This window comes from Salmo salar, chromosome 03 (genome assembly GCF_965601325.2).
Source record: "Salmo salar chromosome 03, fSalSal1, whole genome shotgun sequence".
Classification (NCBI taxonomy): domain Eukaryota; kingdom Metazoa; phylum Chordata; class Actinopteri; order Salmoniformes; family Salmonidae; genus Salmo; species Salmo salar.
The window spans coordinates 70174711-70189966 of record NC_138293.1 but is presented as its reverse complement, the minus strand read 5'-3'; the positions used below and the strand labels follow the sequence as shown (position 1 = coordinate 70189966).

At 48.8% G+C, this 15256-nt stretch overlaps 1 protein-coding gene across 3 annotated transcripts in view; it reads right to left on the bottom strand.

The window, feature by feature from the left end:
• Positions 1–5880: 5880 nt before the first annotated feature.
• Positions 5881–15256, bottom strand: part of prr36b (proline rich 36b) — a 29848-nt gene continuing 20472 nt past the window's right edge. For all 3 annotated transcript variants that reach the window (XM_082971450.1, XM_082971449.1, XM_082971451.1), the window contains exons 4-5: positions 10781–11007; positions 5881–10572 (exon numbers count right to left, since the gene is read on the bottom strand). In XM_082971450.1, the coding sequence (XP_082827576.1) occupies positions 6893–10572; positions 10781–11007 (3907 nt within the window). In that variant the 3' untranslated portion in view covers positions 5881–6892. The remainder of the gene's footprint in view (positions 10573–10780; positions 11008–15256) is intronic.

Sequence of the window (15256 nt, the reverse complement as noted above, 5' to 3'; positions counted from 1 at the left end):
TAATTAAAATGGACATTTCACACAAGGGAAAATCTAATCTGACATTTCAAAGTGGAAATGACAAACTTCAGAAGTCTTTATAAAACCTCAAATACACTACGAGTATATTTTGGGTGGGGGAAAATAGTTTTTTTGAAAGGTCTAAAACCAAATCAAAACTGTGTAGAAATGATAATGTATACATGTATAGGCTTTTCACTCTGTCCAGTTTGATAACAGTAATTGAAACGAAAGCTAGACAGTGAAAAATGCAAGCATTTATGGACCCTGGACTATTTTTTGCAAGCAAATACTACATTTTTAACGCGTCCCTCCGGACCTCCGTGAAGCCCGAATGCGGCCCAAGGGCAAAATGAGTTGGACACCATCGGTTTAAAAGACAACGTATTACATAAATATCATTTTCACAAATGCTGCATTCAAACTGAAATAAGTTGTCATACACAGCATCACATACATTTATAATTTCACTATGTGGATACATACAGATATACTTTTTAAAATATTATGAAGCTGAGATTAGCCTAGCCTACCAGTCAAAATAGTTTCATAGATGTGCTTGTGCAATACTAATATTTTATATCCTACGGTACTGATAAAGACAGATTACATGGGTTACAGTATTTGTTTACAGTAGTCTAACTCAACCATTAGGTGGCAGTGTTCATCTACCTCTATTTACAAACAGAACTTAAAGGACATGCAGTATAATAGCCTTTAATCATTAATGCAAATAAAACATTTATAGATACTACATACCTGTATAGATGCTAAAATTAGAACAAACTTGCATAACAAAAATTCTCATTAAATCTAAACTAAATTATGTGCAACTGATATTGCACAATTCACCATACATTTGATTGCACATAACAGTAGAATTAATACATTTGATATAACATTGCTTCAAATTTTACATCCCGACTGAAACCCTACCCAGACATTGTGTAGCCTTGCCAAATAGGATGTACATACATGACATACGATCTTAGACCTGACACCAAAGTAATACAAGCAGGAATCAAAACTGCCTGAGCAGTCAAAACTCCAAAACAGAGACAGGTGGCTCACAGATTAAATCAATTTGTTGATAGATCAACTGTTGACATGACTGAGAAATGAATATCCTTCATCTGACAAATGTAGCCATCATGTATTCAAGCTTGAGGCTTCAGGAACCTAGTTTCCCCCTCCTTTAAGCCATTGGTCATACACAGCACTTCTTTAGTACAATGTTAAAGTCCTTCCAACACTTCATATCCAGTTTCCCATCTCACAACATTGCCTCATCACATCAGCAAATAACTCCCTCTCCTGGGGCATATTTACTAAAGGGCAATGTATGTTGATGTAATTCTCTGAACAGTTAGTTACATTTTTATCAGTGCTCCGAATGTTGTGCTCTCTCTGTGTGGTAGTGTCGCTGTCTCAGACTTCTGTTTCTCTCCTATCACGACATCATTTGTAACCTTGGAAACCCATTGAATAAAGGCCGACCCAAGAAATGAGGTTATAGCTTTGGAATGCAGGGTGAGACCCTCCCGCTTCCACCAATCCCCTCACCACCACTGTGAAAGGCAGAGCAGAACAAGGAAGTCCTACTCTCACCCTCCCTCTTTTCCTGTGTGATTGACAGCCCAATTATTTTGAGACATTGCGCTCTCCTTAAATGGGTGTTCTCCTACAAAGGATTGTGTCAATTCAAAGCAGTCCATTTGGTCCAGATCGTAGCTAGCAGCAGTATTTTCTCCACATACAAAACAGCTTCACTGAGGATTTGAAGCTGATGATAATTTAACACAACCAAGTCTAATCTAGTCCCACTTACCTGTAACATTTAAATTATTTAACAAGTGCACTGTCATAACTATCGCTCAGATTAAGGTTCATACTGTACAGTTAATCAAATTTGGGTTTTGGTTCAAAGCAATACAGAGAAAATGAATAAATAAATAAATATATAGTAATCCTATGCGTATTATTACAGTATATTAGATGCAGTACCAATGGGGGCTGTGCCATTCTTAATTCTCCACTGATGAAGAGTAATAATATATAGCCTTCTCTGAAGATTAGTTTTACAATACAGTGAATGTGTATTTCTATGTAGATATGAAGTTAGAATGTATAGCATGCTCTTTTTGTGAGGCTGTGTAGTTTTAATCAGTGTACCTCGCTGTTATGTCGGTCCATGTCATGAATTTGTAGTGTGGAGATGCAGTGCCAACTTGTGTCGTGTGAATACAGTATGCAGTGCATAGATATGACAGTGATGAGTGGTGTGTCCTCCTCCCTTCCTGGCTTTCAGTGCTGTGTCTCCAGCTCCACCACGGTCCAGTCTCCCTGGGGGGAGCTGCCCTGGCTGTCTGGGGAGTAGCTGCTGACAGAGGTGACAGTGGCAGAGGGGGGACTGAGCGGGGACAGCAGGTTGGGCCACATGCTACTCTCCAGGGGGCTCAGGGTGCCCCCGCTCACCACAGGCAGCAGGAGCAGAGGGGGGCAGCCCCTGTCTCCAGACAGCAGCAGGGTTTGGTTGATGAGCTGCTGGACGATGTCCACCTTCTTGCTCCAGTCCAGGTCTGTTGGAGGAATGGGACGCAGCCCCTGCTGGCGTGACTCTGGCCAGGTCTGCTTGGATGTCCACTTCTCCTGCTGCATCCTTGTTTCCCTCTCTCTGTTCTGCTTTCTTTCCTGACCTTCATCCTCCTCCTCGCTGGTTTCCATGGCCTCATAGATGGTGCAGAGCCCGGAGGATGGGGAGAGCATGACTGCAGACGGACTCCTCAACTGCTGCTGCTGTTTCTGCTGCTGTTGTTTCTGCTGCTGTCTGAGCTGTTGTTTGAGCTGTTGCTCCAGTTGCCACTGCAGCACCTGGCGGCGGTGTCTGTGCTCCTGCTGCTGCTGCTGGAGTTGGAGCTGGAGGAGCTCCCGACGCTGCCTTTCCAGCTGCATCTGCTGCTCCTGCCTCAGACACTCCTCCTCCAGCCACTGCCTCTTCTGCCTCTCCTGCTGTTCTCGCAGGTGCTTCTGGTGCTGCTCCAGCCTGCGCAGCTGACCGTTGGCTACAGCTGCAGACTGGAGGGACCTGGAGGTGGTGTCGGTGGGTCTCCTGTTGCACTGCTGCTCTGCGATGTAGTGGCCGTTCACTACGAGATGAGGAGGAAGCTGGATGTGGTCCTCCTCCCGTAGGCCCATGGTTGGCTCATCCTGTTTCTCCTCCCGTAGGCCCATGGTTGGCTCATCCTGTTTCTCCTCCCGTAGGCCCATGGTTGGCTCATCCTGTTTCTCCTCCCGTAGGCCCACGGGTGGCTCATCCTGTTTCTCCTCCCGTAGGCCCATGGTTGGCTCATCCTGTTTCTCCTCCCGTAGGCCCATGGTTGGCTCATCCTGTTTCTCCTCCCGTAGGCCCATGGTTGGCTCATCCTGTTTCTCCTCCCGTAGGCCCACGGGTGGCTCATCCTGTTTCTCCTCCCGTAGGCCCATGGTTGGCTCATCCTGTTTCTCCTCCCGTAGGCCCATGGTTGGCTCATCCTGTTTCTCCTCCCGTAGGCCCACGGGTGGCTCCCTCTGCTTCTGTTGTGACTGGTGGGACTCTTCTGTCTCCGCTTCATTACTCTTGGGCCCTCCTGCTAGACAGTCAAGATAACTTGGGATGTGCGTTAGAGACGCATGCACCAAAAAGGAGGGGTAGGACAGCATCCAGGGCCAGAGGATTCAAGGAGAAGAATCAAAAGGAGTGGAGGGAAGATGTAAAGCAAAATGAGAGGGAAGTGCTGAGGGATTGACGTCTTTACACAAAGGAATAAAGTAAACAAAAACCTCTGTCTCGATCAGTTGAAAAAGGACAAATAAATGAAGTGTTTGACCACACAGTCGTTTTCTACTATTCTGTTATATATTGGCTCATCTAAGTATTATAACAAACCTAACAGTCGTTGTATTCTGTTATTTTTGGGTATACATTTGTGGTGTGGAAGGACATATCAAATTCTTACTGATCTGACCGTCACATCGAATCTTTGTGGTCTGGCTTCAAATGTCCCCGAGGGTAATAGCGACTGAGTAGTGGAAAACGATTTGAGGATGGCATGCACCCTGGACTCATCCTAAATCATCCCTTAACTTATTGGAACATGCAATGACTCATTAACATGACATCTGTCTGATTGGAGGACTTGCCAACATCTAGGACCTAATCTAATACATATTACATAACCCATCTACGATATAGACGCAGTATTAGTCAAATGAGGTCTAGAGTTTGCTCTCAAATAAGTTGGAAAAAAGGTTATGAAGATGACATTGAACTACAATTGTTAAATTGTGGAGACACTTCATGGATTTATCCACAGATACTACAGTACATGTCTATACATTTAATATGACATTTCAGACAGTTCCTGACATGGGACGGGACATTAGCTAAACAGATGTAACAGCAGTGGCCAATCACATCTTAAATGTAATCGCTTTCCCACATTCGTCTGGAAATTGTAACCTCGGAAACCCACAACTAAAATCACACTGTAATTGCGTCAGAGTTCAGCTAATTTAGATTCATTTGCAACCCATTCATACAATGTAATAAAGTGGTGCACAACATTGTTGGTAATCATTTTGTCTTAAGTCTTTGCCCTCAAGATGCTGGCCTGAAACTCAGAACTATATGTAGCCATAATAAGGGATAAAGATCACATGACTAGGAGCAATTAATCTCCCCTGCCTCTATGATCTGGCATTTAACCACCATTAATCCAAATGTGAATTGACACATCTAAAAATGTCCCAGGAAAATATCCCCACATAAAAGGCAAGATTTTGATAACATGAAAATGAACATGCAAGACCTGACAAGCCGGGGACTAAACAAAGAAAACGTGGAACAAGGGATTAACCATTTTACTTAAGAACTAAATCAAACTACTCTGATAAAAAAAAAGTTTTGGACCAACCATATAGCTTCACCACATAGACCTGACTGCTTTGAAAAGCATTATATCCCACGTCAAAAATCAACTTGGCCAACACAAGGATGCCCCTGGGACCTGCTCGGCTAATTACAAAAACGTATACCTCAACACTGACCATGCCTTACTCAAGGGCAGCCATGGTGTCCCAACAGACACGTAGAGTACTGTACATGCAAAAGAGCATTCCCAAAGCAACATCATGAGAGACGCCTGTATGTTCATGATAGGTCTACTGGGCAAAACGCCAAATCTGGCTTTTAAAAAAAATATATATATATTTTTTAGGAAGACCATAATGGTGCAGAAGGTAGGAGAGGAGGAACAAGGGATGCTCTGATTTCAGTACCGACAAACATAGGGATCCAAGGGTTTTCCTTGTCTGGGTTGAGCAGGCGCAGACAGAATGGAGTCAGATCTCTAATCCACTTCAGCTTCTTCTTAAGACGCATTCAGGTAGGTGTGGGGTAATGACAGTGTGTGTGTGTGTGTGTGTTGGGTGGAGCATTCGGGAGGATACAGGCAGGTTTGAGCTGGCTTCACATCGCAGAGGATGTAAAACCTTCAGGACATACAGTAAAGGGACCCAGAAGCAGGAGTCTTCCCTGGTGTCTGTTTAGGGAGTACCACCTACCAAGGACGTTTACAAATGTAGTGTTGGTCTGTGTTGAATCCATGGAGGTTAGAGAGAAACATATACATGCTGGAAAACACGGTATGGGACACCAGGTGGATTGCCTCCTAACCAAAATTCCATTGCGCATCAACACCATTCCACAGATAAAAACGTCACTTCCTGATGGGAAGTGATTCCCATGGTGAGGACAGTGATGTCATTTAAATACATAAAACGGACCTAGACAACAATTGAGACATGCTACGCTAATGGGAAATAACAACAAACAGGAACAACTTGCCTTGCAATGATGTTTAATGGAATTTTGAAAAACCTACTTAGCGTGAACCATTCACTTATCAACATCCCTAGTGTATAATGGTTTAATCACATACAATTTCAATGTTAGTACATGCAAGTGGAAATATCCAATATCACTAAAAGCGTTTCAGTGAGAAAAGCGTTTTCAGTGAGCGTCATTCTAAATGCAGAGGAATGCAGGTTTTTTCCCCCCACAAATAGTTGTTAGTTGGTTCTGAAGCACAAATGATCAACTAAGAGGCATGAAGCCTGACCACTTAAAACAGATGCCTCAAAACACCGTACATGACAACGTTACTTGCCATGATAATCTATGCAGGGAGAGGCAAACTTCCTGTAGCGCAAATTAAAACTAGACAAACTTCAAATCAAACACTCTCATACCGACCTTAACAAAACTGTAAGGGGAGGAAAGCCATGTTAAATATCTAGCCTTTATTCGATACTAAAATAGTGTTGAAAACAAGAAGACAAACTTGTAAAAAAAGAGAGTAGGACTATCTCTATGGTGCAGGATAAAATGGAGTGTGTACATAGGGGAGGGAGGACCGGGTTCCAACAAAACAAGTACAAAAAAAATAATTGACATTTGTTTGGTAAAAACAGTAGGATAAATACACATGTAGGTAGAGTCCATTCTCGTTTTTTCCCTCCTTTTCTTTTAAGAGCTTTGTCCCAACGGACCAGTCAGTCAATGCCCCCTCAGGGGTTACGGAGTACGCAGTGTCACTTAAAAAGAACATTCTAATAGAAAAATGGTAGCTAGTAGCTATTGTACACAAAGTAGTGCCATACATTCATAACCATAATAGTAGTATGAAAGAGGGAGGCGTCACTAATCTACAGTCTTTTTCATTCCCCTTGCTTTTTTTGTTTCCTACCATCATTTGCTTGTTTTTCTAAACCATCTAACCCACTTCGAGAGAAAAACTAAGAACAACAAGGGGGGAGGGGTGCGAGGGAGAAGGTGCATTCCAGGGGTAGGGACTTATACGTTACCTGCCAGAAAGCTATCAGTCTTATCGCATATAGCAGAGTAGTAGGGTGGCTGGCCCTCGCTGGCCTCCCCGGCATGCTGGGGCCCCAGGCGGAGGGCGTCCTCCAGGGTGTTGGCCTCCTCCAGGTGGTCAGCATCCATCTTCCCCCCCAGCATGTAGTGGTGCTGGTCCCCAGGCTGGCCCAGGGGCAGCAGGTCTACAGGGCCTCCCAGCAGCTCCTCTGACTGGGCGGCCGCTGCAGGCAGGGTCAGCTCCTTGATGAGTGAGGGGTCCTTGGCCTCCTCGGGCAACTGGTCCTCGTTCTCCAGGGAGAAGATGCCGGGGCTCTTACCGCAGCTCTCGGCAGTGGAGTGGGCGTTGGAGTTGGACATGGTGCAGTCAAAGCCATAAGATGCCACCGAGTTGGCAGACTGGGGCGTGCCGCCACCCCCGTCCTCCTCTCCTTCTCCGGCCGGCGCCTCCACCACCTCCTCTTCCAGGGCAGGCAGGATACAGGCGGACGGTGGGCTGTCGAACTCAGCACTGTCAACCATGGTGACGGGGTCATCTGGGTCGTTGATCTGCATCTCACCCTCCATGTCGCTGGCCTCGTCTCCCGAGGTGGAGGGGGAGGAGGGGGCAGAGGCTGGGGCAGTAGGAGGGCCTGCTCCCAGGACCTCGTCAGCAGGGAGCGTCTCAGCCTCCTCTTCCTCGTCACCTCGTTCCAGATGGATGCCCAAGTCCTGCTCCAGGTCAGGCTGCACATTGGATGGCACGGGGGTCTGCTGCTTGTCAGAGCGTGACTCCACCCCGGAGCTGCTGTCATAGTCACGGAGCTCCTCGGGAGTGCTGGTTTCACTGCTGCTGTGGACGGCCAGGGCCGTGCCACTCAGGGTGCTGGACTGAGACATGCCCACAGCAGGGGGCCCTGGGGGGGCAGAGGCCTCCACTGGGGCGGAGCTCTCCATCTCCTCAGGGGCAGACTGGGGCTCTGAGGGCTGCTCTGACTGGAGCATCAGAGAGGGGGCGCTGAGATCCAACCAGGCCTGGGCAGAGGACTGGGTGGGCGTCTCAGGGTCATCAGCCCCGTGGTCAGACAGGGGGCTGGAGGCGGTGTGGGGGGAGGAGAGGTGGGGCTGAGCCCAGGGGTCAGTGAAGGGGTTTGTCTGACCCCAGGCTGAGGAAGGTGGGATGGGCGAACGGTTGAGGTTATCCAAGCGGTCCTCCTCTGTGTAGTCGTCGTCGTCTGCGTTCCCACAGCTCTCCAGTCCACTCTCCGTCACCCCTTCGCTGGGCATCTCCACATCTTCATCATCATCCTCCTCCTCATCCTCCTGCTGACACACCTTCCGGTGGTCCACTGCCCGCTCTGAGCTCAAGTCCATATCATCAACTCGCTCCTCCTCGTTGGCCAGGGTCTCCACATCGGGGGAGCACATGAAGGCCCCTTCTCCCTCGGAGCCCTTGAGGCTGGAGTCTACCAGGGCATCGGAGCTCTGGGTACCCTGCAGCAGGCCCGTATGCTGGGTGCTGCTAATCTCTGACGACCCCTGCAGGCGGCTGCTCACATCCTCAGAGTCCATCCCTGACAAGAGGTCATCCCCATGCCAACCGGTGGCAGCACCAAAGCCTGCTGGCTTGGCATCCTCAGAGGGCTGGGAGCTACTCATGTCAAACAGTGATGTCGGCTTGCACACTTTCCTTTCCTCTTCCTCATCTTCATCTTCCTCCTCCTCATCTTCATCTTCCTCCTCGTTGGCCAGGGTCTCCACATCGGGGGAGCACATGAAGGCCCCTTCTCCCTCGGAGCCCTTGAGGCTGGAGTCTACCAGGGCATCGGAGCTCTGGGTACCCTGCAGCAGGCCCGTATGCTGGGTGCTGCTAATCTCTGACGACCCCTGCAGGCGGCTGCTCACATCCTCAGAGTCCATCCCTGGTAAAACGTCATCCCCATGCCAACCGGTGGCACCACCGAAGCCTGCAGGCTTGGCATCCTCAGAGGGCTGGGAGCTACTCATGTCAAACAGTGATGTCGGCTTGCTCACCGTCCTCTCCTCTTCCTCCTCCTCATTGTCAACATCTTCGTTGATCTCCTCATCTGCCTTCTCCACTGCCTCTTCCTGGTCCTGATAGGGAGAGACCAGGACCCCTGAGGTGAACTCATCCATGGGCTGAGACATCATGCTGAACACAGGAGGGGCTGAAGAGGAGGGCATGAGGAGGTCCTCCTGCTGCTCATCTGGCTGGACCTTCACCTCCTCCTGGACCGGGCTCTGTGGAGCCATGGCAGACTGATTCTGGCCACAGGGGTCTGTCTGGAATATCACCTCCTCCTGGACTGGGCTCTGTGGAGCCATGGCAGACTGATTCTGGCCACAGGGGTCTGGCTGGAATATCACCTCCTCCTCCTGGACCGGGCTCTGTGGAGCCATGGCAGACTGATTCTGGCCACAGGGGTCTGTCTGGAATATCACCTCCTCCTGGACTGGGCTCTGTGGAGCCATGGCAGACTGATTCTGGCCACAGGGGTCTGGCTGGAATATCACCTCCTCCTCCTGGACCGGGCTCTGTGGAGCCATGGCAGACTGGCTCTGGGCCCAGGAGTCTGGCTGGAATATCACCTCCTCCTGGACCGGGCTCTGTGGAGCCATGGCAGACTGGCTCTGGGCCCAGGAGTCTGGCTGGAATATCACCTCCTCCTGGACCGGGCTCTGTGGAGCCATGGCAGACTGATTCTGGCCACAGGGGTCTGGCTGGAATATCACCTCCTCCTGGACCGGGCTCTGTGGAGCCATGGCAGACTGATTCTGGGCCCAGGAGTCTGGCTGGAATATCACCTCCTCCTGGACCGGGCTCTGTGGAGCCATGGCAGACTGATTCTGGGCCCAGGAGTCTGGCTGGAATATCACCTCCTCCTGGACCGGGCTCTGTGGAGCCATGGCAGACTGGTTCTGGCCACAGGGGTCTGTCTGGAATATCACCTCCTCCTGGACCGGGCTCTGTGGAGCAATGGCAGACTGGTTCTGGGACCTGGGTTCTGTCTGGACGTGCATGTCCAGCAGAGCAGAGGCATTCTGAGGCTCCCTGACCGGGGACATGGGCCCGGTGGGGGAGCATGGAGGAGACATGACCGTGGTGCCCAGGGGAGACACTATGTCTGCTGGCTCTTCCAGGGGGACCAGGTCCAGCTGAGCTGACAGCTGAGATATAAAGGCCTCTGGGGCCTCCTCTGGCTGGCTGGCCTGAGGGGGCAAGGTCTCCTTCTCCTCTGGGACTGCAGCCACCATTGCTTCTTCTGAGGTTGCCATGGAGACCACAGCAGCCGAGGAAGCTGCAGCTATGGCAGCAGCAACAGCAGCGTCCTGGGTCTCACCAGCTTCAGTTGCGGGCTTGGGGCCACGCTTCACTGCCATGGGGGTGTTGCTGCCCACAGTCTTCTTAGGGGTGGAAGCCTTCCCTGCTGGCTTGGTACTGGGGGTCTTGGGGCCAGCACTGACATCCTTTGAAGGCGTGGGCTTGCTTGGCGTCTTCTTGGTGTCTGCGGCCTTGCTGCTGGCAGCCGGCTTCTTGGGGGTGGAGTCTGGCTTGGACGCGGAGGCTGATTTGGGAGTCTCAGGTTTGGTGGTCTTGGCTGGTGAGGTGCGAGTGAGAGGAGCCGCTGCAGGCTTCTTGGTGGCTGATTTAGTAACATCTAGAGGAAAAGTATAACACAAGCAGACGTTTGTGAAGAGGAAAAAGGACAAGGGATGGAAACTTAATTATGATGAACAAATTATCTAAATATTTAATAAAGATATATTTTTTAAAATGTAACAACGTGTAATGTTAGTAATAAAAAGCTAAAACTTTTGGAAATTAAACAAAACATTTTTTTTACCAAAACTGATGTCTCCTCTTACCTTTCTTGATGGGAGTTGCAGTTTTTGAGGGCTGTGATGTCGGGGTCCGTCCAGCAGAGGGTGTTGTAGAGCCGGCTTTGGCAGAGGCTGGTCTGGGGGTGGTGGAGGTGGTTTTAGCCGTGGGGGTGCCAGGCTTGGCTGTGGTTGTGGAGCTCTTGGCTGTGCTGGCTGTGGCTGGCCTGGCTGCAGCAGAGGCAGGGCGAGATCCTGGAGCACCAGCAGCAGGCCTGAGGGAGAACAGGAGAGCGGTGGGGTCAGAATCACTGAGCACGGCTTTCAAACCAGGGGGGACCTCTACCAGACACCATGAATCAGTATTCCTGTAGAGGTGATAAAATATCGAAATGGAGACTTGACTGCTAGTGCTATTTATATAAATACAAATAAAGTGACACCAAATTAACACCAATGTTTAAACAGCCTCATTTGCATTGTCAAGCGAACGTTAGGTCCCTCGAGTTCCACATGCTGGTAACACCTGGGCCATAAATCACAGAGCAAGAGGCCCTTCAATGCTTGGAGTGGCTGGCACTAATACAGTAACTCACCCAGTCAGCCCAGCAACCCCCCCCCCCCCCCACACACATCATCACAACACCCTGAGGCATCTGAAGCAGTGCAGTCTGGGAGATGAGTCACATCACACGTACAGAGTGGAGCCCCCCCCCACTGCCAAGCCCACCCCCATCTTCATCCTCCTCCCTGCTACATCCAGCCCACCTCTCCTGACATGAGGGTAATGTGCACTCTGGTCAAGTAGCTTCCACGTCAGGCCAGTGCAAAGTAACCGAGATGCAGTGACAGTGGTGAGATCTCGTTAGCCTACGCTGCACTGCACCACCGCCTCTAAATAAAGAACAGAGTTAGCGTCGGCGGCGGGGAGAGGCAAGATCGCTGGGGTCATGTTCATCTTTAATTCAGACGGAGCACAGAAATAACTTGTTCAAATCCCTGTTGGAACTATGGATGGAGTTAAAAGCATATTTCATTGTACAAGAGCAAACGCTGCCAGTTTTTACACGGCAAGGAAACCCGGAGTGCCACGCACACCTGTCAAGTGTAGGCCTAATGGAAAACACTGCTTGTCTGGTAACAGCTAGCCTCGACATGATGTCCACTAGCAATGGATTACAACCATCCATCCTTCCCTGTACAGGAAGAGTTGTCATAGGTAGAGAATGAAGAGGGGTGAAGATTGAGGGAAGCAGCGGATGATGAGCCTGTTGAACCAAAACAAGAGACTGCCTGTTATTACTCCAACGATGGAGGGATTACAAGCTCATGTTAATGATACTGTTTGGTGTGGTGACGTCTAGACTAAGGCTTGTTTATGAAGCATTAACAGCCTAGGTCATGGTACAAAAAGGCCATTGTTTCTACCCAGAGTTGCATCACAAAAACTGTCCCTTTTCTCTATTAGAATGCGTGATATAACCTAGTCCAGGAGAAGAGCTTTTTCATTGGCTGACCCTTCAACTGATTAACTACGAGCGAGCAGAACGTGACATTCACTGTGGTTTCCTCAGGTATCAATCTGGACAGGTATCAATCTGGACAGGTATCAATCTGGACAGGTATCAATCTGACCAGGTATCAATCTGACCAGGTATCAATCTGACCAGGTATCAATCTGACCAGGTATCAATCTGACAGGTCTTGACATAAATGAGGACACACTAAAAAGAAAAGTAACGTGGTCAAATTCTAAGTTCATGAGATTTGTAAAAGTGTGTGCTGACAGAAAAAATGGAATTAAAGATTAGAAAATAATTACAGGACGAAGTGAATAGAAGGTAGAGAAAATGCAGGAGAGATGACGACAGTATTTATCTTAATCTGTGTGACAAAAGGAATATGGCTTATCAAAAATGACAGGATGACTTCGTTTAGGTAGGGAAGCAAGGCAGATTAGCGGGCCATCGTCAAAGGCAGTAGGAGGAAGGGAGCGAGAGAAAGTGCTAATCTGATTACACGTCGTCATTAACCTTCTATCATTGTCGCTTCTCAAAAAGGTCCAGTCACTGTAGTAGGAGCCGGCGCGGCCGCTACAGAATAACGGGGCATGGTCCAACAATTAAAAAAATTAAAAAGACAGGCAGGATGTGTTACAAAATGAATACATGCTTCTCGGCAGTTAGGCACAATGAAAAGGCTCCACTGAGGCATTACAGTGCAATGACGCTTGAATTGTTAGGCTTTTTTTATTTTTATTCTCTAATTAAGATCACTGTCACCCAAATGACTGAGGCAGTGTTGATCATGTTAGACTCGTGATCAGTCTAATGGCTTGCACACAATGAAGGAAAATTGCTGTGCATTGCTTCTCAAACTTGCCAAAGGCCTTGCCATTAGGAACATCACACCACATTGGGGTTAAAGAAAATGTAGAGAAAAAGCCTAGAAATTCACTGATGCTTAAAAAATGAGCGCAGAGACAATTAAAGTAGCCTGAGGTTTTTAAAATATAACATTTTAGTTTCATTACGCATTTTGGAACGATGTGGAACTTTGCGGTGATTAACATAAAAATCAGGTTGCCCGTGTGCCTTCGCGTGGCAAATCAAAGTGGGGCTACGATTAAGTCAATGAGATGCATAAGCAAGGCTAGTGCCTCCCCTGCAGCAGAGCTAACAGCAAAGAGCCAGCTACCATGGGGACGGACCTCCTCCCAGGGAGACAGCTGGCATATTAGAGATGCCATTTTAATTCTGCAGAAAGGCTGGGAGGGACACTTTACCCTGGTTAAAAGGAGGAGATTCTACCTCCAGGACATCCACACAGGGCTTCAGATATGAGTGCACCACAGGAATCTCACTCTAACCCAGGAACAAAAGGTATCAGTCCTTCGCTTGCAATTTCCCAGAGAAATTCACCAGGTAGTTAGTTGCCTTGGAGGTAGGGAGATCCTTATACTGCCGCAGCACTCAAGAGGGGCTTTGAGCGACAGGATAAGACATTACACAGGGTGCAGCCTTAACCTGATAAACCAGCTATAGCTGGCTTCTTGGTTGGTTCTGCTTGAGGAAAATAAAGTTTAAAAATAAGATATAAAAAAGGACAGTCAACCTACTGAAGATGGAGCTGAGGTGTCGAGTAAAAGTAAAATGGTTTCCATCTCCTAGCAGTTGAGGGACAAAGAGGAAACCAGTGAGAGAACAAAGAGCAGGTAGAGCCTGGAGGGTGACGATGCAGATCCCTGTATAACAGAATAGGGCTGTATGAGTGTGGTGAACCACTGCTTTCACAGAGAGCACTCTGCCACATCCATCACGTCTGCCACACTTCCAGAGCATGAGTTCACACCCACCGTTACCACCAGATCCTTTAAGTGATTAGGTCTGCTGCTGTACCTCCCATAAAACCATGGCTGGGGGAGACTGCGTCAGAGTGGTCTGCCTGTCACACCCACAGCCCAGCAGGAGAGGAGATTTACAGCCTACTGCTCTATTACACTGTACACGACTGGCAGCCTACTGCTCTATTACACTGTACACGACTGGCAGCCTACTGCTCTATTACACTGTACACGACTGGCAGCCTACTGCTCTATTACACTGAACACGACTGGCAGCCTACTGCTCTATTACACTGAACACGACTGGCAGCCTACTGCTCTATTACACTGTACACGACTGGCAGCCTACTGCTCTATTACACTGTACACGACTGGCAGCCTACTGCTCTATTACACTGAACACGACTGGCAGCCTACTGCTCTATTACACTGTACACGACTGGCAGCCTACTGCTCTATTACACTGTACACGACTGGCAGCCTACTGCTCTATTACACTGAACACGACTGGCAGCCTACTGCTCTATTACACTGTACACGACTGGCAGCCTACTGCTCTATTACACTGTACACGACTGGCAGCCTACTGCTCTATTACACTGTACACGACTGGCAGCCTACTGCTCTATTACACTGAACACGACTGGCAGCCTACTGCTCTATTACACTGTACACGACTGGCAGCCTACTGCTCTATTACACTGTACACGACTGGCAGCCTACTGCTCTATTACACTGTACACGACTGGCAGCCTACTGCTCTATTACTGTTAAGTACAGCAGGACAAGGGAGAGAGAGCCACACCCCTACCCTCTTCTCCTAGCCTTCATGGCTTCCTCCAAATTCATAGACCTCCACCCCTACCCTCTTCTCCTAGCCTTCATGGCTTCCTCCAAATTCATAGACCACCACCCCTACCCTCTTCTCCTAGCCTTTCATGGCTTCCTCCAAATTCATAGACCTCCACCCCTACCCTCTTCTCCTAGCCTTCATGGCTTCCTCCAAATTCATAGACCTCCACCCCTACCCTCTTCTCCTAGCCTTCATGGCTTCCTCCAAATTCATAGACCACCACCCCTACCCTCTTCTCCTAGCCTTCATGGCTTCCTCCAAATTCATAGACCTCCACCCCTACCCTCTTCTCCTAGCCTTCATGGCTTCCTCCAAATTCATAGACCTC